The 24,592-nt window shown below is 43.0% G+C and overlaps 1 protein-coding gene across 9 annotated transcripts in view; it reads right to left on the minus strand.

Annotated features, from left to right (window-relative positions):
- The window catches only part of ANKRD27 (ankyrin repeat domain 27), a 76,871-nt gene that overhangs the window by 24,725 nt on the left and 27,554 nt on the right, over window positions 1–24,592 (minus strand). For all 9 annotated transcript variants that reach the window (XM_059713841.1, XM_059713842.1, XM_006260871.4 and 6 more), the window contains 9 exons: window positions 14,454–14,546; window positions 13,162–13,289; window positions 11,218–11,300; window positions 10,457–10,572; window positions 9,595–9,687; window positions 8,979–9,176; window positions 8,626–8,685; window positions 8,399–8,518; window positions 1,039–1,083 (listed from right to left, as the gene is read on the minus strand). In XM_059713841.1, coding sequence (XP_059569824.1) covers window positions 1,039–1,083; window positions 8,399–8,518; window positions 8,626–8,685; window positions 8,979–9,176; window positions 9,595–9,687; window positions 10,457–10,572; window positions 11,218–11,300; window positions 13,162–13,289; window positions 14,454–14,546 — 936 coding nt within the window. The remainder of the gene's footprint in view (window positions 1–1,038; window positions 1,084–8,398; window positions 8,519–8,625; window positions 8,686–8,978; window positions 9,177–9,594; window positions 9,688–10,456; window positions 10,573–11,217; window positions 11,301–13,161; window positions 13,290–14,453; window positions 14,547–24,592) is intronic.

The following is a 24,592-nucleotide window of genomic DNA, read 5'->3' on the forward strand; positions in this document are numbered from 1 at the left end:
CATTGTGATCAGTCTTGAAGACTGAGCTCCTTGCATGTGCAAGTTGAAGTAATGTGCATGCTTTTTAAAGAGTGGGCTTTAATTCGTGAAGTCACAAGTTACTCATTAAAAAACAGAAAAGGGAATCTACTGGAAAAGGAAAAAAAAAAAACTTACTATCCTAGAATGCAACATCCTCAAAGAGCATCAAAACCCAGATTAACAGAGATAAAGCCATGACTCAGGGGAGCAGCAGAAAGAGAATGAGGATCCAAGAAACCCACAGGAAAAGGAAGTGGAGAAAAACAAACTAGGACTTTGGTCACATTTTCCTTTTGCTGATACTGCAGAAAACATGAAATGATTCTACTGAAATCCACAGTTACACAAGTGAATGAAACAGTTAATTAAGCACCAGGGAGATTCAGACATTGTTTCTTTTTGGCATCACTGGTGTCTAGTTTTACAAGTAGTGAAAAAATGAAGTTCAGAGACCACATGTCTACATGATAGATTGGTGATGGAGAACAGGGTTGTACTGGATTGACACCATTTCTAGAATATTCTGAACTGTGTTTTTGAGCAGGAAGAAGTCATGAGCAACGTTTGCAAGAGGCTACCTACCAAGTACATTGAGGAACTCTGTTCTAGAGGAACTAGGCATGGGGAACATGGAGTTCGTTTTATTTTAAAATCATGAATACACCAAATAAAAATGATAAAGCTAAAGCATCTTAAATCAAAGAGTTAAAGAAGCATGCTTAAAAGATTAAATTCAGTGATTTCTCCTATAATTGGCAATGTATTTGCTCAGATCTAAAAGTACTCCCTCTACTACAGCAAACCACAGACTCGTCAAAATACTGACCCTTCAAAATATTGTTAGCTGAGTATTCTTGAAACACTGAGTGAATATTCACAGTAGCACCACTGGACTTATCTATTTTTTTTAGAAAGAAAAGACACTGATTATCTATTCAATGTTTTGTATAAAAAGCTTCCTCAATTTAAGAAAAACAGATGAGAAAAAACAGATGCATCAAGTCATTCTAGACTTACCATTTCCAGATCTCCATCAGCAACTGCTCTTAAGAGCTTTTCTACCTAGGTATAAAGAGAAATGGAATTTTAGTTGGTTTTGGTAATATTGGTATAAAACTGTTCTCTCTGAAAACCCACTGTACTTTACTAATTTCCTAATTTGATGCTACAGGATTACAGGTAGCCTATTTCAGATTTATAGATAAAGTTTTAAAGGAAAGACCTTATTAACTTATGAAATACAAAAGCTGCATAAAGCCTGTGGCCATTTGATGATTTTTGAACTGCTCATTGAAAGATAAACATTACTTATGTTACTATAGGACACATATGGTGCATATGTAAAACAAGCCTACGTTAGCTGATATACCAAATCACTGTTCAGATTCACCAACTATTGTGTTTACAACTTTGTTTAGGATCCAGCGCTAAAACCAAAAAAACCCAAACTATTTAAATTATGAAGGCCTCTACTGTTTGGGGGATGCTGCTATCTTGGTAGGCTAACAGTTGCTGCCAAAACAGCCCAGGTGTGCATAGTAGATAAGTAGTAGAATCATAGGGCTGAAAGGGACCCTGAGGGATCATCAGGCCCAGCCCCCTGCATGGGCAGCAAAGACATCTGGGGTCAGATGACCCCAGCCAGGTGACAGTCCAGTCTTCTCTGAAGACCACTAGGGTGACTGCACCACCTCTGGGGGGAGCTTGTTCCATAGTCTGGACACCCTAGCTGTAAAGAAGTTTTTCCCAAAGTTCAGCCTGAAACTAGCTTCCAGGAGTTTGTGGCCGTTGTTTCTAGTTTTCCCCCAGAGCGCCCTAGTGAACAGTTGTTCACTGAGCCCCTGATGTGCACCTCTGATATAGCGGTAAGCTGCAAGCAGGTCTCCTCTCAGCCTTCTTTTCTTTAGGCTGAAGAGTCCGAGATCCATCAGCCTCTCCTCATATGGCTTGCCATGCAAGTCCTGGATCATGTGGGTTGCCCTTCTCTGGACTCTCTTGAGTTTTAGCATGTCCTTGTTGAAGTGTGGTGCCCAGAACTGGACACAATACTCCAGCTGCAGCCGCACCAATGTTGAGTAAAGCAGGAGAAGCACTTCTTTGGATTTACTGGAGTTTTATTGGCCTTAGTGGCTACTGCGTTGCACTGCTGGCTCATATTCATGCTGGGGTCTGTTGTTACCCCCAGATCACTTTCATCTGTAGTGCTGGTCAGGTTAGCGATGCCCAGCCTGTAGGTGTGCTGGGCATTCTTCCTTCCCAGATGCAGCACTTTGCATTTCTCTATGCTGAACCTCATCTGATTCTGTTCTGCCCAACATACCAGTCTGTCTAGGTCTGCCTGTATCTGCAGCCTATCTGCGGGTGTGTCCGCACAACCCCATATCTTGGTGTTGTCTGCGAACTTGGCCAATGGGCTTTTCACCCCTTCGTCCAGGTCGTTGATGAAGATATTGAACAGCACTGGGCCAAGTACCAACCTCTGGGGTACACCGCTGCCCACATCTCACCAGAATGACACAGATCCATTCATTTAGACTCTCTGCGTCCTACCTTGTAACCAGTTTCACACCCACTTGACAGTCCTGCAGTTAAGCCCAATATCTTCCAGTTTTCTGATCAGTACCTCGTGGGATACCAGGTCAAATGCTTTCTGGAAGTTGAGGTACGTGATGTCAACCGCTTTTCTCTCATCCAGGTGACGAGTCACCTGATCATAGAAAGAAATGAGGTTGGTCAGACAAGACCTGCCCACAATGAAGCCATGCTGGCTGTCATTCAGTATCATGCCTTCTGCAAGTTTGTCACATAAAGCCTCTTCGATGAATGTTTCTAGGATTTTCCCTGGAATTGAAGTTAAGCTAATTGGCCTGTAGTTTCCTGGGTCTTCACACTTCCCCTTCTTGAAGATGGGCACAACACTGGCTCTCTTCCAGTCCTCTGGGATTTCTCCAGAAGCTCATGATTTTTGAAAGACCTTTGCCAGGGGCTCTGCGATTACTTCGGCCAATTCTTGCAGCACTCTCGGGTGGAGTTCATCCAGTCCTGCTGATTTATATACGTCTAATTACTGTAATTGATCGTACATCAGTTCTATGGCAATGGTGGGAATGGTGTCAATCCCACCCTGCTCATTCTGTGCCCTACCTGGCATGTTGTTCCACTTGGTCTTGTGAAAGACTGAGGCAAAATAGCCATTTAGGAATTTCATTTTTTTTCTGAGTGGTAGTGACCAGGTATCCTGAGGCACTGAGCAGCAGCCCCACACTCTCATTAGTTTTCCTTTTACTCTTCATTTGGCTAAAGAAGGACTTCTTGTTGTCCTTGATTCTTGTAGCTAGTTTTAGTTCAGTTTCTGCCTTAGCTTGCCTAATCTGTTTTCTACAAGTGCAAGCCATTGTCAAGTAGTCTTCCTTAGAGGCTGTCCCTACTTTTTCTCCACAAGGCAATGGATTTTCTTTGAGCCTTAAGGATTGTATCATTAAGGAATGACCATTCTTCTCATGCTCCCTTTACCTGTGGTCCTTGGTCTCAGAGCATTCTCTGCTAGTGAACTGAGCTTATTAAAATTTGTGTTTTTAAAGTCTAAGACTTTGAGCTTAGTATCTGTTTTGTCAGCCTTGCAACAGACTGTGAACATAATGATTTCATAGTCACTATTGCCTAGGCTGTCGCGTGCGCCTCTTGAGTCAAAAAAAGCTCTTCAGTGCCGGTCAGGAAGGATCATGATTGATCCAAGCTGGCCAAGCACTCCTCCCAGGAGATGTCTGGGTAGTTGAAGTCATCCATGACAACCATGTCCCGTACACACGCAGCCTCCGTTAGTTCACGGGCAAATGTTGGTTCAAGTTCCTCTCCTTGGTTAGGTGGCCTGTAGTATACACCTACAGTCGGGTCTCTCTTGCCATGCCTCCCCTGGAGCTTGACCCAGAGGGTTTCAAGCTGTTCTTCTTTGGGGCCAACATAGGCCTGTAGGAAGGTGTACTGCTCCTTCACATAGAGGGCAACACCCCCACCTCTCTTCCCTACCCGATCCCTTCTGTGAAGGATGCAGCCCTTTATGGCTACACTCCAGTCATGAGAAGAGTCCCACCAAGTCTCTGTGATCCCTACTAGATCGTAGTGCCCAGTGGAAAGCAGGGGGACTAGTAGTATCTGATGCCAAAACAGCTTTGTTTAAAAACCAGTATCACTATCAAAATTTGCTAAAATAGGGTCACCAGAAAGTTTATAACATGCTTTTGCAGGTGTCACTATAATGCTGTTTTTCATACCTTTTATTGACATCATGGTAGATATGAATTAAAATAAGCAAATTCCATTTTTGAACATTTTAGACTTTGTGACCTATAATTAGACAATGTTAATCTTAACATAAAACTGTTACAAAACACTAATCTAAAGATATAGAAGCTAAAAACCAGAAACTACATTTTGATCGTAAACTGCCATTCAGAATTTAAAAAAATAACCACCTCTTCCCCACAAAGACAGTCCAGGTGTGCTTTATTAATATCTAACACAATGGTAGATATTAATAATATCTGTAATATCATGTGCTCCCCAGGCCTCCGCTTGTCCCCCCCACTCTCCCATCCCCTGCTCCTGCCTGTGTCCCACTCCCTTCCTCACTGCTGGGGCCTCGATCTGCCCCTCCATGGGGATGGGTGAGTGTGGGAGTGGAGCAGGGGCTGGCACTGCATAGCCTGGGCAGGTGCCGGATGAAGCCATGAGTGGCTCATCCAGGGGGTGCATGCCCCTGGATCTGCATGTGGGGCGAGGCAGAGCAGACTGGGCCCGGGACAGCGCCAGGAGGGAATGGGGGAGCTGCAGGCACCCAAAACTTCGCCATAGCCTGCCCAACCCCTCCCAATGCTACCGCATCAATCACTACAAATAAAATCTCTTTACCTACATTATGAATGTTACCTTCTATTATCATTTAATTTTGACTATTACAGAACTTTGACCTCAGTGTTAAATGTCTTTTTTTTTTTTCCTTAGCGCCCTTCTCCCTTGTTTTACGAACAGCTTCACAATAAAATGTAGATTAGTCAGTTTTTTCCTTTCTGAATCTCACACCCTAGCATAGTATTCTAGTTCTGGAGTTGCAAAAGTTGACTGAACAAAAACTGGTTTTAAATTAATAACAACATGCAAATACACACAAGTATAATTACTACATATATTATAAAACGCTTATAGCAAACCTTTGACTCAGGCATAAACTTCCCAACTACTTAATGTAAATACATTGATTAAAAAAAAATACAATAGTATGAATTATACCCGTGCTTGCAGAATGTTTTTTTTACCTCCACCAGTGAGATGTTGCCATTTGGGTAGTAGAATAAATGATAGAATCTTTACAGAAAAGCACTGGAAAGAGCTAGTGATTGGAAGAAGCTTCCACACTATCCCTTCCAGAACACCATCTGCAATCCCGTGTGCGCCTATTGGTAATAGTTCACCTTAAACTCCTTAAAGCTCCAGCTATGCTAGCAAATTTTGCAGTTACAATCCCACACCATTGCAACTCCATGTGTAGCAAGAGTGAAAGCCAGTGTAAGCAGGAATCAGGCATTTTGCCAACATATTACCTAATACTGTAAGCTAGGAGTTTTGTACAATGCAGAAAAGCTTTACTGCATCTTTCTGCTCCTGCTTTGTCTTCATTATTTTACTACTCTGCACTGCATACAGAGTGGTAGTGGATGATATCAACAAAGCTGAGAAGCCTCATAAAATAATTGAGGGGATTTTACAATAAATTTGGGCATCTGGGATATGCAGGACCTAGGCAGTGGGGTGGATGGTAAACTGGATGGGGATCTATAAATGTTACTTTGTTTACTTACCCATTAAATCTGGGCCCAGCTTTACCTAAGAAGCTAAATCAGGTCATCTTAACTGTCAGTCAGATTTTATCACTGTATGGAAAATGCCTTACAGAAATGGGAAATGACATACAACTCTCTAGTGTCCCTCTGTTAAAGCATGTTGATTCTTATTTTTTCCACAGTACCCCTCAGTTGAAGGAGCATTAGCATTTGTTGTGTAGCATTTTCAAGATTCATTAATGAAAGTTGTAATGATTTTGCAAATTGCAATTAATCTCAAGAGCCACTTACAAACATATTAGCCTCTCCCTTTACTAATCATTCTTTTCCAAAGTATAAAGATGCCACAGCCAAGGCACTAGCATACAATACCAAAGAGATCTCATTGTACTGAATTACTGGATGGCCAGCTACTCAACAGCCAGAAGTGTGGATTAATAAAAACTGTATGACTTCTCCTTAGACCATGTAATATCCATGCAGTCTGGAGAGCTCTTCCTGCTAGTTTCCAGTCTCACCTGAATTCCAGAGGCACCTCCCCACATGGAGAAGCTGCAGGATTAGACCCTTGTTTTCTTGATTGGTAAGAATAAGAGCAATAAGCCTAGGTGAAGCTTGGCAAGTGATAATGAGATAATGTTGGATTACAGAAAGAGGTCACAACCCCAAGGATCTAAGTATAAGCTGCTAATAATCTTTTCCCGTGATTTCAACTACATTACAGACACAATATTCATGGAATGATTAATTTGTCTCTTTAAGGAGAAACAAATCCTCAATCTGCTATTAGGTGATTTTTTTGAGAATAATGCCTTATTTGTGAAGCATCATTACTGTGCTTTGCTCTGTACAAATAGAGATGTAGTCCCTGCACCAAGGATCTTAGTCCTAATTAAATGCAGAAAAAAGTGTGCTTGCTCAGACACGCACACACTCGCACTTTTAACTTAGACAACACTGATACCACCACACTCTGAATTACCCTTTCCTAGATATACTTGATGCTTTCATGTTATTGCCTAAGAGCTTCCTAGGATACGTGTTTTGAGAAAAGATTAGAACAAATAAAAGGTTTACTTTATTATGTGGAAGGAAGCAAAAATATTGAGAAGCCTGGGTTGGAGTGAACATAGGAATAGGAGAAACAAATAGACACAGTGACAAGAAGCAGGATTTGGCAGGATAATGACAAGAACAGACTTGATGTGCAAGTGAAGGAAAGACAAATGGGAAACTCAAAGACTGACCTGGTCAGAGAAGTCATTTTGGGTAGACTAGAGCTGGGCAAGATCAATGCATAAGGTGTAGTAGACAAGGTGGGGCAGGGGCAAGCAGCAGGAGAGGGCCAGGTGAGGGAGCAAGGCAGCAAGGGCATAATACTGAGGGGAGAAATGCCAGGGTGTAATCATGTGGGGGACAAATTTAATATAACCCCCCCAATAATTAGATTCTATACAGGGAAAACTAAAACAAGTTTATATATTTTCCCTATATAGAATCTAATTACTGGGGGGCGGAGTGTCATCTTAAATTCAAAGTTGTATTAGACTTGGGTCTATCCGGGGGAGGTTACATTTTATGTATATGTATGTATATGTACACACACATGCCCCACGCACCTTTATATATAACACAGACACATATATACATATATTTATATATAGTACAGTGGGGGCCAACCTTCTTGGAAGGTGGGCCACGAGTTAGCCCTACACCCTCCCCAAATGCCACTCCAATCCTTTTTCTTTACCCAGTCTGCTGGTCAGCTTTCTGCTCCCAGACCAAGCTGCTCCTCTGCTTTCTACTTCCTGCCCCAGCAGCTATTATGTTGCCTGTGTACACATGTGTGTACATACATGGACACACAACCCACCACCCTAGGCAGCCTCCTCCCATCCAAAGGGTATTTCTACTCTTGTTGCTCCTGTGCACAAAAATATTCCCACTTTTTAACAGCCCTAAAAAAATTTAGTATCTAAAGAATCTTCTCTAATTCCTGATGCTCAGTGAAGAACTAAGGACAACAGAAATATCCCCCACCCCGGATCATCTTCAGAGTTTGAAAGCCTCCCTGCATTTAAATACAAGAGAGATGGGATCTATCTTCTCATCTTTTCAGTTTCAGAGGGCCGGATGGACATATGAAGACTAGTTTCTCTACGAAATGCTTATTCTGATCTCTAAAAATAAATCAGATTGAAGGCTCCAAGACATCAGCCATCATTAGGGAAAACCTAGTAATCTCGAAGAATGGACCTCCATACACATGGCAGAAAACAACAGTTGGGCATATTCATACATAGAATAGCAAAACCGAAGAGCACTTTTCTGACACAAAGAAAAATAGAGGGGAAAAATGTAATTTAACACCGTCTGTTCCTGAAACTGTCTCTTCATTTATTAATAGGGACTTATATATACCTGTTCCTTGCTGTTACTTTGCTGTCCCAGGCAACCATATTTGCGGAAGCAGTTTAAAATGACACTGCACAAAACATGTACCTTTGCATTGTTAAATGCTAAACTTTTACTACTCTTACCTCTTTGTAAATATTTTTAACTTCTTCTTGTCTTGTATCTGCACATGGTGATGACAAACTTGAGATAGATGACTCTCTGCTAATGATGTCCACTGAACACCGAGGAGACCTAACTGGTGACTTTAATCAGTCCATAAAAACAAAGCAAGCAGGAAGGTTTAATCTAATAATATAAACTGCTAAAAAGTATGCAAAAAAGAAGACTAGTGACTCATTCTGTTTGTTACCTCAGAAGTAGTTTGTTCCCTTTCAAATGTTAGATAGTTTAATTCCATCAATGATAAAATCTGCATAAAAATTAAAAACATCCCATAAATATAATGCCCAAAACAAATTACTTGATAACTTCATATTAGCAAGAGCACCAATCTACAATATTTATGTGCTGTATTAAAAGACAGACTCCCAACTCACTTACAATGTAAAAACTGACTTTCCTTCTTTTAATGGTAAAGGGGTTTTTTTGTTTGTTTTTTCCAAGTACCAAGCCACAAATCTCATTAACAATTAAGCATGAAATACAGCTACCCACTATGAAAATGCATTTTAAAAGCTCCAGCTAGCAGATAAGGAAGCATACCTTGGAATTCAGTGCACACTGGAGGGAAGTTTCTTTCATCCGGTTCTGAATATTTGGGTTGGCTCCATTTTGCAGCAGCACTTCTATGATGCCTTGATAGCCCCAGCGAGCTGCTATGTGGAGGGGAGTGTCTCCTTTTTCATTACCAATATCTAATTTACAAGAGTGTACATCATAGTAGACTAAAGCCTTGACACACTGGAAAGGAAAAGAAAGCCACCAGTGAACTCTCTCTGATTCTTAGCCTACACAACAACATGTGCAACCCCTGTTTTATGCCTGTTTTACTGCAGCTCCTGTAATCCATTCTCTTTGGGATAGGCTTTTATGGCCCAATGTCATTAAACAAAAAGATCTAAAATGAATAAATAAATACAAAAGGCTCAAACAAATAGGCTTTGTTGTTAAAATCAGCACCCCCAATTTTAATGGGCACCAACACTAAAGAAACTACCATGGACTGATAGTTTCTAGGACCAATAGTGTCCTAGTTTATAATGTGAAATAAGTTGCCTTTTTAAATAAATTGATTTTATACAAATAGGCATCATAATTTAATTACATGCCATAATCCTATTAGAACATCCATTTAGTTTGTAATAAAAAAAATACTTACATCCTCATGACCGTAAGTGCAGGCTAAATGAAGTGGTGTATTGCCATTATTGTCTTGAACATCTGTACTTGCCTTATAGTGCAACAAGAGAAGCTTAAGAGAGAAAATGTATACATCTAAGTAACCCAAAATTAAAGGACCAATAATTACTACTGTGGTAGTCCCCTTTAGGTTTCTAAGATAATGAACAAATTTAGTAAAACAGAGCTACATCTTTTCTACTTTAAAAAAGTAACTGATAACTGCCTTTGGCTTTATTACTCTATTTTTTCTTAGCCCCTGAACCAAATGCAAGCTTCTTGTCACACACTGTTTAAAAAATTCAGAGTTGTGGCTGAAAACAGACTTTAAATCACACACTGTAGTGAGAAACTGAAGCACAGATAACACAGAAAGTTACCCAATATTCTTTATGGGTATAAATGTATACAGGTAAAGACAGTAGGTTGAATTAAGTGATTACAATGGCTTTTCAGAATCAATGCAGAGCAAATTCCACTGTTTTATCAGTCTGTACTGTATATTAGACACCTGTATGAAAAAAGTATTGAAAGATCATGCATGTACACTGAACAACTGGGATAGACAGAAACCAGCAAAGCTTTGCTGCCCAGAAAAACATTAACATCTGGATTATACCTCCAGAATTTCGTATTTAGTTAAAGCGCTCAATTGTTTAATTAAAATGCTCAACAAAATCCTCAACTGTGACAGCACACAGTTATTACAAAAAGCCTTAGAATTTTTTAACAATGGTATGAATAAATCAACAACAGTTAGAGGCACATATTACCATGGATTATTTGTTTTTAGTTCTATTTCATTTTTTTTAAACAGTTAGATTAAATCTTTATATGCTTACAGTAATGTTTTGATATCCTTTCTGGCAGGCAAGGTGAAGTGGTGTTGAACCATGGTAATCCATAGCATTGACCACAGCTCCTTTGCAAACTAGTAAGTCAACTAATGATGGTTGCCCTATGGAAAATATATGGCGATTAAAACTGGGAAGCAAACACCTTCACAAGACTAAAGTTAACCTTCAAAATTAAAATGTGAACTTTTAATCCTGTTATGCATTACTGTGTCCACTGCATATTCACTTTCTTGACATTTGCTCTTTAGAATGGATAATTTCAATTTAATGCAAATGATTCAAGGTTACAGTAAGAGGGTCTTCATTTGCAAACTTTATCTCTATCCTGAAGGTGAGAAAGGAATAAAAAGTAAATTGATGTTGCACAAATTACTCTGGCCTTGCTACATGCAACATGGAAGTCAAGGGCAACACAAAGAAAGAAGAGCAGATTAAAAAACCTGCTGAGTAGATTAATGCATCTGCTTACAATTCTGAGGTCAGTACCATGACCCATATTCAAAGAGGCAGGATGGTATAGCTGCTGCTGTAAAGAACAGGGTACAGAAAGATCAAGCCTTGCTTCACACCCCGTCAATTAATTAACAGAACATAACGATACTGGGTAACCTACCTGTCTGCCTGGAAAAAAGCCATTGTGACAGCCAAGGCAAAAGCAAATAAGCAGCAACAAAGCTTCAGTCTGGACCAGGATTCCTGTTTCTCTGTCCCACAAAGGAAAGTGTTATGCAAAATGAAACACTTACCGTAAATAGCAGCTATATGAAGTGGAGTGTATCCCCGGTCATCTCTGGAAAATGGAGTGACAATGGAAGGGTCATTCAACTTCCTATAAAACAAGATAGTTTTTGAAAACCTAAAGTTAACACATATCAGGTACCGGAGAAAGTGTTTGTGTGCATGTGGAGTAAAACAGGTTTCACACCTTTTATCATCTACCATTTCTCATTAATAGTGATTATTCTAGTTGTTTCTTGCTCAGCAAAAAGAAAAAAAATACAGATATCTGTTCTTTTGGGTGGAAAATACTAGACCAGTTTGAGACAAGTCACTGCCTAACATGTCCAAAGGAGGGCATACTTCATCCTTCTCTAAGTTTTCTGAACTCCAGGCTTTTTGTTACAGTAAAAGCTGCGCTATCCGGCACCTTACAAGCTGGCGTGCTCCACTAACCAGCGTGCAGGCTTGTAAGATAAAGTGAAACCAGAAGTGCCCACTGGTTTCTCCAAGCCCCCACAGCCCGGGGCAAAGCAGCCTGCGTTGCCGAGCTCCCACAGCCCAGGGGCATAACAGGCTGTGTGAGCCTGTGCAGGGCCTGCCTCCCTGTCTCGCAGGGCCTGCAGGGCCCACGGCATGGGCGGCTATGCTGCGGAAGGGGTGGAGGAACTCCCCAGACACGGCGGGAGAAGCGGCTGCCATGGCCGCTCAATTAACTGGCATATTTTGTTATCTGGCATCCCCCATTCCCGGGGGATGCTGGATAACAGAGTTTTTACTGTACTTTCCTACTCAAGGTCTTGTATAATTCTGAGACCAGAGTTTTCTAGAGGTGCACCAGTACCAATAACATGGCTGATAAATGCCCTGTGCATGTGCGCAACCGCAGCACAGCACATAGGTGGCAAAAAGCACAGCCCGGCAGCATGGAGAGCTGCCTCCAGCTGGTAAATCTGTTGTGGTGGAAGAGGAGGGGGAGAGAAGAGACTTGGGGGGGGGTGGGGGCACAGAACAAGGCCCCCACAGTGAGGGAGGGAGGCTGGCGCTGGGGCAGGTGCTGCCCAGCCGGGGCGTGGCTGGGCGCAGGACAGAGATGCGGCTCATACAGGGGGCGTGGGGGGGGGGGGTTCCCACTGCTGCTTGCACCCTTGGAGAATGTGCGGGGGGGACGGGGGTGCCCCCGGATCTGCGTGGGGCAGGGTGGGCTACCACTGTGGGCTGGGGCCAGGGCTGTGCTGGGCTCATCCCAGTGGTGGCTGGTCTGTGCTTGGGGCAGGTGATGGCTGTGCTGGGAGGGGGCTACGGTGAATTTTGAGATGGCTGCAGCCCCCCCCATGGCCCTGCTTCCAGCACCACCGCCACCCACCCTGAGCATAGCCTGGCCCAGCCCCTGCCAGGAAGAGCCTGGCACAGCCATGGCCCCAGCCCACAGCTACAGCCCACCCTGCACAGATCAAGGGGCACCGCTCCCGCTCCCACGGCCTCCCTGGGTATGCAAAAGCAGGAGTCACTCCCCCTCCCCAAGTCCCCTGGACAAGCCACGACTCCATCCTGCACCCAGCCCCAGCCCCACTCCCTCCCACACCGCAAAGGCCTTGTTCTGCACCCCCTCCCTGCCATATCCCTTCTCTTCCCCCTCCCCTTCCACCACAACAGACATACCGGCCGGACCCTGCTCTTCAAGCTGCTGGGCTGCGTATTGGAAATTGGATTGGTATCGGCTGATATGCCTCCTTAAAAGTCAGCTATCGGCATCAGCCCCCTAAATCTCTATCGGTACACCCCTAGTATTTTCTCTCAACCCACATAAATGGGTTCCTAATCAAATCCTAAAATAGAAACATGCTCTTCCATCAGAAGAATATTCCAGAATAAGCAGTGCACCTTTCAGTATTACCCTCAAAGGATTCTCAAGACAAATCCTGGAACAAAGATATTATAAATCTTTTTGTATGGAGATAGAGAGCCCTTACCCAGAAACTAGCTTCTCGCATTTGTCACAGAAACAGAGTGGGTGGCACATTTTCTGTACAGTGTCGTTATCATTGTCACCTTGACTTAATAATCGCTCCACTTCTTCCTGGTTACCTGAAGCAATGTGCTGCAAAAAGACAAGGGGGAAAACAGAACAAACTGGTCTAAGAAAGCTTCAAAACCACCATATGTCATATATCAAATCAACCAATCATGAAAGACCACTCTGCAAGCATGAGAAAGCATTGGTGCAAAGCTGAACAGTGCTGTGGCATGCAACTTCCTAACTGGTATTTGGTATGAAGAGCAATTAGTTTTGATCCTGATTTGCTTTGCTTTCCATAAAAAATTTAAACAATTGGTGCTGTTTTCTTTCAGACTCAGTCATAAAATTGATACTGCCTCTCTGTACAGACACTTTACTGTAAAATTACTAAAAAAGTGTCTAGCTGTAGCTGCAAATGCATATAATTAGTAGCTCTGCTTTGTGCCTTTGCACAGTAAAAAAAAAAAATTATAATCAGATGAAGTAATGTATAATATTGAGGAGCTGCAAGGTGACTGCACTTCAGATTTTTTCAGAAAACCATCTTAATTTTAAGTCTCAAAGCTTTGATAAGCAAACAGCTGCTGGCATAATCTCTCTCAGTGCATCTCTAACTAGTACTGTTTTGTCTCTGCATTTCTTCATCTCTAGAACCTACGCTACTATTAGTAAAACCACATTCTCAGCTTAGAAGTTTTTGGCACAGAAGTACATTGGACTGATTGCTCAAACACATTTTTGTAGTTTGATGTACTTTGACTTCTAGAGGGCCATATAAGCAGCATTATAAAACAATTCATGTGTTATAGGGACTGTCCCATAGGCCACATGTGGCCTGCTAGGGGTTAACATGCAGCTCCCAGGCCTTCACCCAAGTTGCCACTCCCAATTGTTCTGGCTGCACCATCAGTAAGGTGCACTTTAAGAAGCATACAGTGAGTCCAGGTTGAGCACAGGGTGCAGATTGTAGCCCCATGGAGTGGGGGTGGCATAAGGTTCCTGTGCAGGTATGTGGGGGAGCATCTGTGTGGCCCAAAAGCCTGTAGCTCACCTGGTACAGTCCATGCAGCATGCAGCACCCAGTGGTGTGACACTTCAGCTTCTAAGTCCCTCAGGGGCTTAGAAGTTGGACAGCTCTGGTGTATTATATTTTAGAAAATAGCATCTCTATGACAGAAGCATGTCCATGTAACAAATATACATAGATGTATATGCATGCAAAGTTATCCAATGAAAATTGTTCACCTTGAAGAAGCAATCTATTGGAGTGGTGGACATCTGGGACAGCAAGTTCATTTTTTGTTTTAACAACAACTTCTCATTAAACCCCTCAGATTCCTGGAAATAAACAAGATGTTTCAGAAACATACTCCATAGACAACATATAAAGGAAATGTTATAAAAACTTGCTTTCTGAATAGATATCAGCTCTTATTTGTACATCATAGATTCAGTCCTAAATATATAATGTAGAAAGATGTATACCAATGAATTTTATACATACACAAATGGGTAGATCTGAAAAAAAGCTTTCCTTAATTATAAGTCCCCCTAACAACTTACTGGATGTTAGTCCATTTAGCACATCTTAGCAATTACCAACACATCTGTTTCTATAAAGCACAATCTTTTTTCCAGAGGCAAAAACAAAGGATCACGGTTTTAAAGTTGCTGAAATAGTGTCCAAAAAATAAAGAAAAGAAAAGAAAAGAAAAGAAAAGAAAGTCAAGCTTCACATAAAACTTAAGCACACTGACACGCTTTAAAACCAGCCCTGAATCAGAAGTGCCTGCTGCCAACTACATACTAAAGTCAAACTACCCCCAAATCAGGAAGAAGATCAGAACCATGCTGGACTCCTCTTCAGGCCTTTCTGGGTCACATGGACAACAGTCCAAACCTGCCAAACCTACTTCTTCTAGTGACAGATGGTAAGACCCATTTTTTTTACCATCCGAGATCTCAAAACATTGGATGCAACTTGTGTGCAACGTGTCAAAGCAAAGCTTCTGAAAATCAAATGAGACAAAACAAATGCAGGATCACTCAAGCTCCCCGATTGTCCTGGAACATAAGGAGTCTAGAGAGGTTTTCTGGGAACTAGGATCTCTAAAGCTTTGAAGTTAACATAGCCAATCTTGTAGAGAAAGTCCCTTGAAATTCCTTTGCAAAGCTAACACCAGCAATAAATCTATTGTAAGAGTTTCACAGAGACAAAATTAGAGTTCTTCTTCTAGGTATTTTGATTATAGGCAAGGTTTCACTTAATTTAAAAATTGTGGATATATAAAGTTTTTGGACGAAAACCTGAACAATCATTACTGTTCACGGCTTTTGCAGTGAACTTTGAATAAGAAAGGTGCAAGCCCTATTATCCATTATCCATGCCAAATGAAAATCCTCGTATTATCCTAATAAGAGCACTTTCCTCACAACTTCACTGGTCAGTTTGCAGATCTACTTATACATATATAAGCTCTCCTTTTCTGTACACTCTTTAATATTGTTTGTTTAATTATAAATTTACCACACACATTTTTTAAAGCATTATATGTTCTGAGAGCTTATCTGGTTTTGATCACTAGTTGTACTCCTGAATTTGGCTATGCATGGTAACTCATGGAATAGTTCTTTCATTTTTTGCACTACTGAAGTAAAATGGAAAACCAAGCCAATATACACTTAGCAGCTCAATATTAGAAAGTGAGACTGGAAGCTGTGACTGACCTAATTTGATAGTTTTGTCTGGAGTATATAAAGCAAAAAAGTCATAGTCATAAAGAAGTAGGGCTGGAAGGGAGGTCATCTAGTTTAATCCCTGCAACTATAATCTAAACTCTACATAAAACTATCCTCAGCCTTGAGACAACACAGACCTAACACCCTAACCTGCCACAGGTAAAGCAAGGGAACCATGGCAGCCAGTGTCCTGCTTCTATAAAATGTTGCTAATAGGTCAAGAGGTCTGCTCAAGAGGTCCTGGGTAGAGGGCCACGCTCCCCGGTACAAAGGAAGGCAAAACCCCCTACAGTTCATACCAATCTGACCATGGGGTAAAATTCCTTCCTGACCCCAGATATGGCAAGTGGTCTGACCCAAAGTGAAAAGGTAAGAAAGACCCTCTAGCCAGGAACTTCCAGCTTTGCTCCTAGCAGGAGAATCGGCACACCCCAGCTGAAGTTCCCAGCCTTAGCTGTAGCCAACACTCAAGCCTCTGGGGCGGTTTAAAGACACCCTGACATGTATAGCAGAAAAAAGTGATGGGGTGGGGGTGGGAGCAATCAGCAAAGTCCAGAAGCATGGGAAATACCCATGGTAGAAAATAGGTATAACTACACCTAGATCAACCCAACTAATGGCTGTCCAACCTCTTAGCATCTTCTTGAATACCTCCAGTGATGGAGAATCCACAACTTCCTGAGGCAGTCTATTCTACTGCCTCACTATTCTAACAGTGAAGAAGTTCTTCCAGATTTCCAATCTAAACTTGTTGCTGCAACTTTATGCCATTGGTTCGTATCCTCCTCCCCGCAGCAAGAGAGAAAAGGTGCTTTCCCTTTTCTGTATCACAGCCCTTCAAGTATCGGAAGACTACTATCATGTCGCCTCTTAAGTGCCTTTTCCACAAGCTGAGCTCCTTCAGTATCTCCTCATATGACTTATCTTCCAAGCCCTTGATCATCTTTGGTGCTCGCCTCGGGACCCCCTCTCACTTCTCCACATCCTTTTTAAAACGTTGAGCCCAGAACTACACACAGTACTCCAGATGAGGCCTAACAAGTCTGGAGTCGAGAGGCACGATCACCTCCCAGGTCTTGTACCTAATGCTTCTATTGATGCAACCCAAAATTGCACTCACCTTTGTAGCGTTATGCAGCTGCACAAGACTTATATTCAGTCTGTGATTTAACAAGACTCCCAAGTCCTTTTCCATAAAGCCACCATCCAACTAGGTGTCTCCTATTTTGTATCTGGTGTTTTTGATTCCACCTCCTAAGGTGCAGCATCTGGCATTTGTCCACACTGAACTTCTTCCTGTTAGCTCTAGCTCCACTTTCCAACCTGTTGAGACCCTTCCAAACTGCACTTGCATCCTCCAAAATGTTCACAATCCTTCTCAATTTAGTATCATCCACAAACTTGCTTAAGAAACTTCCTATGCCAACATCCAAATCATTAATGAATGAGTTGAACAGTACCAGGCAGAGGACAGACTCCTGTGGGACTCCACTCAAAACCTCCTGCCATTCAGATATGGACCCATTAAGAATTACTATTTGCTTGAGGCTAATAAGCCAGTTACCTATCCACCGTGTAGTAGTTTTATCTAGGCCATGTTCCTCCAATTTGTTTATGAGAATGTGGACCTTGTCAAAAGCCTTGCTGAAGTCCAAATACACTATATCCACAGCATTCCCTTCATCCACCCAAGCATGTTACTTCGTCAAAGAAGATCAGGTTTGTTTGAAACTATTTATTTTTCATAAATACATGATCACTGCTTGCAATCAGCCCTTCCTCCTCTAGATGCTTGCAGATGGTCTTTCTTAAGATATGCTCCAGGTATTGAGGTGAGGCTAACCAATCTGTAGTTCCCTAGGTCTTCCTTTAGCCTTTTTTAAAGAGGGGCACTATGTTAGCCCTTTTCCAGCCCTCTGGTACCTGGCCCATCTCCCATGACTTCATGATTTTGGAGCCCGTGGCAATGATCTTCTCTGCCAGTTCCATCAGGACCGCAGGATGAAGTTAATCTGGCCCTGCTGACTTGAATTCATTTCAGACAAAATGAAAGCTCTCCGACCGTCTCTTTTGTTAACTCCTCCTTCAGCTCCCCCTCCCTTATCATCCCTATTAGGTGTCTGGCAGCTTAAGTGTTTTGCAAAGACTGAGTCAAAAGTAGCTGTTGAGTAGCTCCGCCCATTCTGCATCTTTGGTTAGGAGTTCCCGTGGCTTGTTAAGAGAGGAGTGACCTCCTTGGTCCTTCATTTCTCGCCAACATACTTATAGAACCAGCGTTGGCAAAATAGGGCCCATGGGCTGAATCTGGCCCACAGAGGGACTTTGTCCGGCATGCGGCAGTCCGGCAGTCCCACTTAGCCCAGGCACCATCCAGCCTGTGGGGCGTCCCACCACCCGAAGGCGTTCAAGCAGTGCTATGGTGGCTCTGCAGCTGGGCTGCCTTTCTAGACAGCCCAGGCAGCAGTGGCTCCTTCTGGCTCTTGTCGCTGCTGGCCCCACCCCCACTGGTACTAGCAGGGACCCATGCGCACAGCCCCGACCCCAGCCTGCCCCACACTTGCTCCGGACTTCGCCCGGTGAAGCAAACTAGGCAGAAGCCATGTGCACAGCCCCAACCCCAGCCCACCCTGCACCTGCTCCAGACTCACCCACCCATGCTGAGCAGCAGCAGCAGCGGCTGGCCAGAAGCTGCTGCTTGGCACTGGGAAAAAGCAGTCCCTCCCCTTCTTGCTGCAGCCACCTGGAGCCCTGTGCCCTTGCTGCAGCCACTATCCACCTTGCTGCAACCACCTGGAGCCCTATGGCTCCTCTGCACTGCTGCCACTGCTCCACTGGGCAGCCCAGAGGCAGTGGTGACAGCAAAGGAGAGGAGCCACTGGGCAGATGCAGCAAGAAGGGTCTGGTGGCGGGGGGGGGAGGAGAGAAAGGCTGCTTTCCCCCCCATGCTGAGAAGCTACTTCTGCCCAGCTGTTGCTCAGCATGGGCAAGCAGTCTGGAGCTGGCATGAGGCAGGCCAGGGTCATTTATGTTTGACTGCATTGGTCTTCCAGCAGATGTCTGGAAAATTGAAGTCCTCCATCAGTACCATCCCATAGATTTTGGACAGACGTGTCACTTTTTTTTTGTTTGTTTGTTTGGGGGGGTTTTTTGTTTGTTTTGTTTTACATACAAGGCAACACCACCACCTTTTCTCCCAAACCTGTCCTGCCAAAACAGAGTGCAACTCTCAATGTTCATATCACAATCATAAGACCTTTCCCCACCCAGTCTTGGTGACACCAATCAGATTATAGTTCTTTTCTCAGGGTGCAATTTCCAACTCATCTTGTTTATTCCCCATACTTCTCGCATTTATATATATGTGTTGCATTTTGACCTCCTCACTCCTCTTTTTTGCTACTTGTTGCAGTCCTATAGCTCTCTGACCTTTTCCCAAAGTTGAGTTGCTTCTTTGAGTCCTTTCCCCCCGGGACTATGTGCTCTGTTGCTAGAGGGTTTTGATCACCATCCCCTATGGAACCTAGTTTAAAGCCTTACTAGGCTGGCCGGACAATTCCCAAAGACGCTCTTCCCTGTTCTTCTCAGATGGATCCCATCTCTTGATAACAGCCCTCTTCCTAAGAACATTGCCAAAGCAGCCAAAGCCTTCATGTTGACACCATATCAGCCACACATTCACTTCCAAGATACAATGGTCTCTGCCTGGACCCCTACCTTCCACAGAAAGGATCAATGAGAACACAACTTGTGCTCCAAGCGCCTTAATCCTCCTGCCAAGAGCCTCATAGTCTCTTCTGATCTGGTGAACGTCATTCCTGGCAGTACTGTTAGTGCTTATGTGAACAAGCAGGAAAGGGTAACAGTCTGAAGGATGGATAAGCTTTGGCAGATTTTGTGATGTCTTGAATTTGTCCTTGGGGCCTTGCACCTCCTGCTCTCTAGGATGCTGCCTCTGCCTCATGCCTGAAGATGTCCTTTCCTCTGCCTCTTCTTCAGCAACTCCACTGCAGAGTACTTGGAAGTGGTTGCTGACTTTAATGTGCTCTTCTTCAATTCTGGGGGGCCTTCCTTCTTCAGTCACACGCTGCCACTTCTCATTGCTCTTCAGCCCCTCAAGCCTCCTGGAATTCTCATCCAAGTAATCTTCCTAGTCCTGGATAAAATGCAGCATGGATACCTGTGCTTCCAACATGCAAATCTGCTCCTCCAGGGCAGACACCAGCTTACACTTGGTGCAGATGAAGTGTTCCTGACCTTCCAGGAGGATCATGAACATGGCACATCCCATGCAGGCACAACAGCTGATCCAGACTCCATTTGTGCCTCTTTTGCTCCTTAGAAGACACCTATACTGTAAGGATTAAAAAAAAAAAAAATGGGGGGTGGGGAGGAGGAAAGGAAAAGAGAGAAAAGAAAAGACGAGAGACATCACAGGAACCTGCATGCCAAGCACCTGCACCAGGGCTCATACCCATACTTCTACCCACATACACATACACACAGAATCTCCTACTCCCTGGCTCCCTACTGGGGCAAACTCCCTTGGTCAGTGGTTTTCAATCTTTTTTCATATGCAGAACCATAAAAAAATTGTAATAGAAATTTGGACCCCTCTGAATTATAAGTGTTGGTGTTTACATATTTCTGATCATAGTTATCTTTTGTAGACCCCTTAGACAAAGTCTAAAGACCCCCAGGGGGTCATGAATCGCAGGTTGAAGATTACTGCCCTAGGCAAACTCTTTCTGTTTGCTGCCTCCACAGTTCACTAGAAGCTGCCTTTTTATAAGGCTGCCTAGCCATACTCCACCCATCACTTACCTAAACCAGCCCTTTCCTCAGGTGTTAGTATTTGTAAAACCTAAAGTTAGGTGTATCACTTTTTCCAGAGGTGTTGAACATTTGACACCTTCAGCTGCATTAGAGCCTTGAATGTGATCGGGGAAAAGCTCCACTGGAAGTATAGCTACTCAGAGCCCCTTACAAACTAGATACTTACTTTAGCTATACTCTTAGAAATCTGTATGAAAACTCTGACAAGTGTTTTATTACAGTTGGTGTCAGGTACTTGGCTAATTGCAAGCTGGGGAACTAATGAATGCTAGAAACCCCCAAGGGAAGTAGCTCAGCAGGACTTCCCCCCACAATGCTTTTGTTAAGAGACAAGTTTCATGTAAGCTAATTAAATTAGTAAGCTATAACTGATGACCACCCACAGGTGGCGGGGGAAGGAACTAGCTTGTCACATGGCAGTTAGGAAAGCTTTTTCTCTGGTCAGATGATACTGTACAATTAACAAATACCTCACAGATGGGAAAGAGAAACAGTGATTAACTAGCCTTTTGCAGCAACAAGCATCAACTAACTAGGTTTTACCACTATTTTGCACACCCCACGATAAGGATTTCATTGTTTTGTTTTTGGGTTTGTTTGTTTTTTAATTAAGCTTGCTTCCCCCTCTCCTGCCCCCTTCCCTACAAATGACTGTTTCGGCTGCATAACTCCAAGCAGATACATGCCAAGACATTGCTTATACTGCAGTCAGGTAACAGAGACCGTTTTTCCAGAAGTTAAATAAATTATAGGCATGTGTCACTTATCACTGAGACAGTCAAAGATATTATAAACCAACTTCAGTGCCCATCAGCCCTGTTCTGGATCACTAATTAGAAGGGATTTTGTTCTTATGAGCAGCAATTTCAGACAACTGTGGGCTGCTAACAAATGTTTGAGAATGAGGAAGATCTAGTGACATGCAAAACAGCTGGTGAATCTGACAGATGTGTCAAAGTTGTGGCCTGCAGGTCACATCTGGCCTGTGGAGCCAGCCTGCAAATGTAGCACACCAGACCAGAGGGCATGGAGCAGCCTGGTGCTTTTCACATGGTCCATGGGGTTAAATGAGTTTGACACCCATATGGCAACAGACAATGTATATACAGCTCAAAGTGGAGGAAGCTTCCCTTATACATTTCTTGGTGTAGAGTTAGCATATTTGATTCCAGGAAGAATGGGACTCCATGAACCAAAACGTTACCAATTTCTAAACACATCAAGTGAAAGCCCACAAGTATTACTCCTTTGTTCTGCTTTTACAGGTATTCAGTATTTGTGAAGTTTGACCACCCACATGGACAAGATGTATGCAAGTTACAACTTGCATGCCCCTGTTTCCTTCACCATCCACTCAACATGCTTATTCAGGATCAACTTGTTAAACTCCATCCTCCAGCTATGGCTCTCTCCCAGCTCCACCAATTCTATGCCTCCAATTCTTTATCCAACATGCCTTTCTGTGCAGACCAAGGGGACACCTAATAAGAGACTGGTGCTACTCTGGGTAAAAGTTTCTATGACCAGTTGTTTTAAAGCCCAGTGGAGAGACCAGATAAGGTTTATGCTGACTGATAGAAGCAGCTGCTGTAGCTAAGGTTAGATTTTTCAAACAGCAAACAGGAGTTCCTGCAGTAAAATTTAAGGTTTGGTAGTTTGCTCATTTAGCTTTTCTATTATTCTTTCCAGCTCTGGGCTGGCAAGGTTACCGGGCTCAGGGACAAAGAGCCAAAAATCTGTCTCAGTAGCAGGAAGTACTGCCAGAGAGAATTGCAATGCATTATTTGTAGACGCTAGCAAATCCATCCTTTGAGTATTATTCAGTTGCCATGTCCTCATGAGACTTGCAATACCACTGTAGGAAGGATCCCTTGTGCACAAATGCCTCATCTCCCCTCTCACTGGTAGAAGGGGTAGAGAAGCAGGAGAGATTTCTGCTCTGCTTTTCAGAAACAATGAAGTGGCTATTATGTACACCAGTTTCTAACTCCCTTACCCATGGGCAGAGTGCATACTGCTCAGCATGCAAGCAGGGCCTGTCTTCAGCTACTTTTAATGCAAGGAAGCTGGAAGATTCAGACTGAATCTCTACCTACCAGGGGGAAAAAAGATTCCTCATGCATAGTTAGCCTTATTTCCTGCATCAGGGAGAAAAGCTGTCACTCCCAAACCCAGAATTCTGGTATTTTCTAGCTTTCCATCTCTGTCCAAGTAGATGAGCTTTTTAACTGCCACTACCAGGTCACACTGCTCAACTGCAGTGAAGGCACATGTAGGGCTTACACTTCATTAGGACTGGATTCTGTTTATAAGGTGACCACAGAGTCCCATCCCACCCCCCCCCCTCCCAAAATGTGAAGCCTCTGCTCTTTGCTTGCTTCACAAGATGCTTATGGGGAGGGGGGGGTGCGGAGGAGAAGGAGGAACACTAGGCAAGTAAGGAAGAGACGGGACAGTTCTCTACTGGACTGAAGCGGATTCAGTTGCTCTCAGGCTTTGCCTAAAAGTTAGTGTAGGACCTCAGAATATTTTTCCCAGCCAAGGAAGGGGACGGGGATGGAGAATCTGGATTAAAAACACCTCATTGAAAAATTGTAAAAGAGCCACCAGTGCCTTTATGGTCTGCACCATTCTAGTATTTTTGTTCCAGAAGGATTATTCATGTCCAATTTGGATCTCTAGAAGAACCAATTAGTTTCTTCTCAGAAGAGAGATTGGGATCTGAAGAAATGGTGTTAGTACTAGGATGGTTAGAGAGTTTTAATAAAATCTCCTACATATAAACAAGGTTATCACACTAGAGGTTCAAGGAGGCAACCAGGTTTCAAGGAAGGTAGGAGGGATTTGTTGATTTTTAAAACTGATGCAAGGCCTTTTTAAAAAAGAAGGCTATTGTATTTTAACTCAGCTCACCACCTCTCAGAAGAGAGGGAAGAACACACTACACGGCTCCCCCCTCTACACACACTCCTCCCATTTCATAAAGGGAATTCAGGACTGTACACACTTCGACTGGGATGAGCTGAAGCCACTGCTACTCCTACATGGGGAATAAAGTAGATCTTCAAGCTTGTTAGAAGTCTAAAATTAAAACTAATCTGCACATCCTCTTTTAGAGGACTAAACACTTTATTTCTTTTAGAAGGATTCGATACAACAGCATAGAGATACCATATTCTCTTTACATAAAGAGCATGACTTTTTTAAATATACAAACAGATCCAAGTGCCACAGATTTGTGGAAAGATTATCACTGAAAGTTACTATAAAAAATACTAAAAATAATTTTGAAGTTACTACAAACAGCTGTTTTAAGATTACACCCTGGATTTCTTCCAGCCCAAGCTCTGCACATTTTGCCATTAAATCAGGCCATGATCCAGACTTCAGTGCTTTGCAGTCAGACAGACGTGTTGAATTCTCTCTGGTCCCATTCACATCAGTTAGTTTCCAGGTCAGACCGGGAACACCTAGGTTTTGCAGAAGTAGATACTCCAAAACATGTTGTTTCGAGGATCCAACAAACAGCAGATTGCAGAAAGCAGACAATGCAAACTCACATACCCCAACCCTTGAAACTCTTGTTAGTTTTAAAAGCATCAGATATTATGCATGACATCTCTCTTTGTAAGCTTCTCCATCTTGATACATGAAAGTGTGATAAAAATAGTTAGGGCCTAGTCTTAATTACATGTAGACTGTGAGATGGATCTTTACATTACATAAGCTTCAGGGGGCCCTCAACCACGGAAGCTTCTGAAGTCTCATCAAATATCACCCTTAACTATAGGGATTTGGTCTAAAATCAGCAG

The sequence above is a fragment of the Alligator mississippiensis genome, chromosome 10, assembly GCF_030867095.1.
Source record: "Alligator mississippiensis isolate rAllMis1 chromosome 10, rAllMis1, whole genome shotgun sequence".
Taxonomy (NCBI): Eukaryota; Metazoa; Chordata; order Crocodylia; family Alligatoridae; genus Alligator; species Alligator mississippiensis.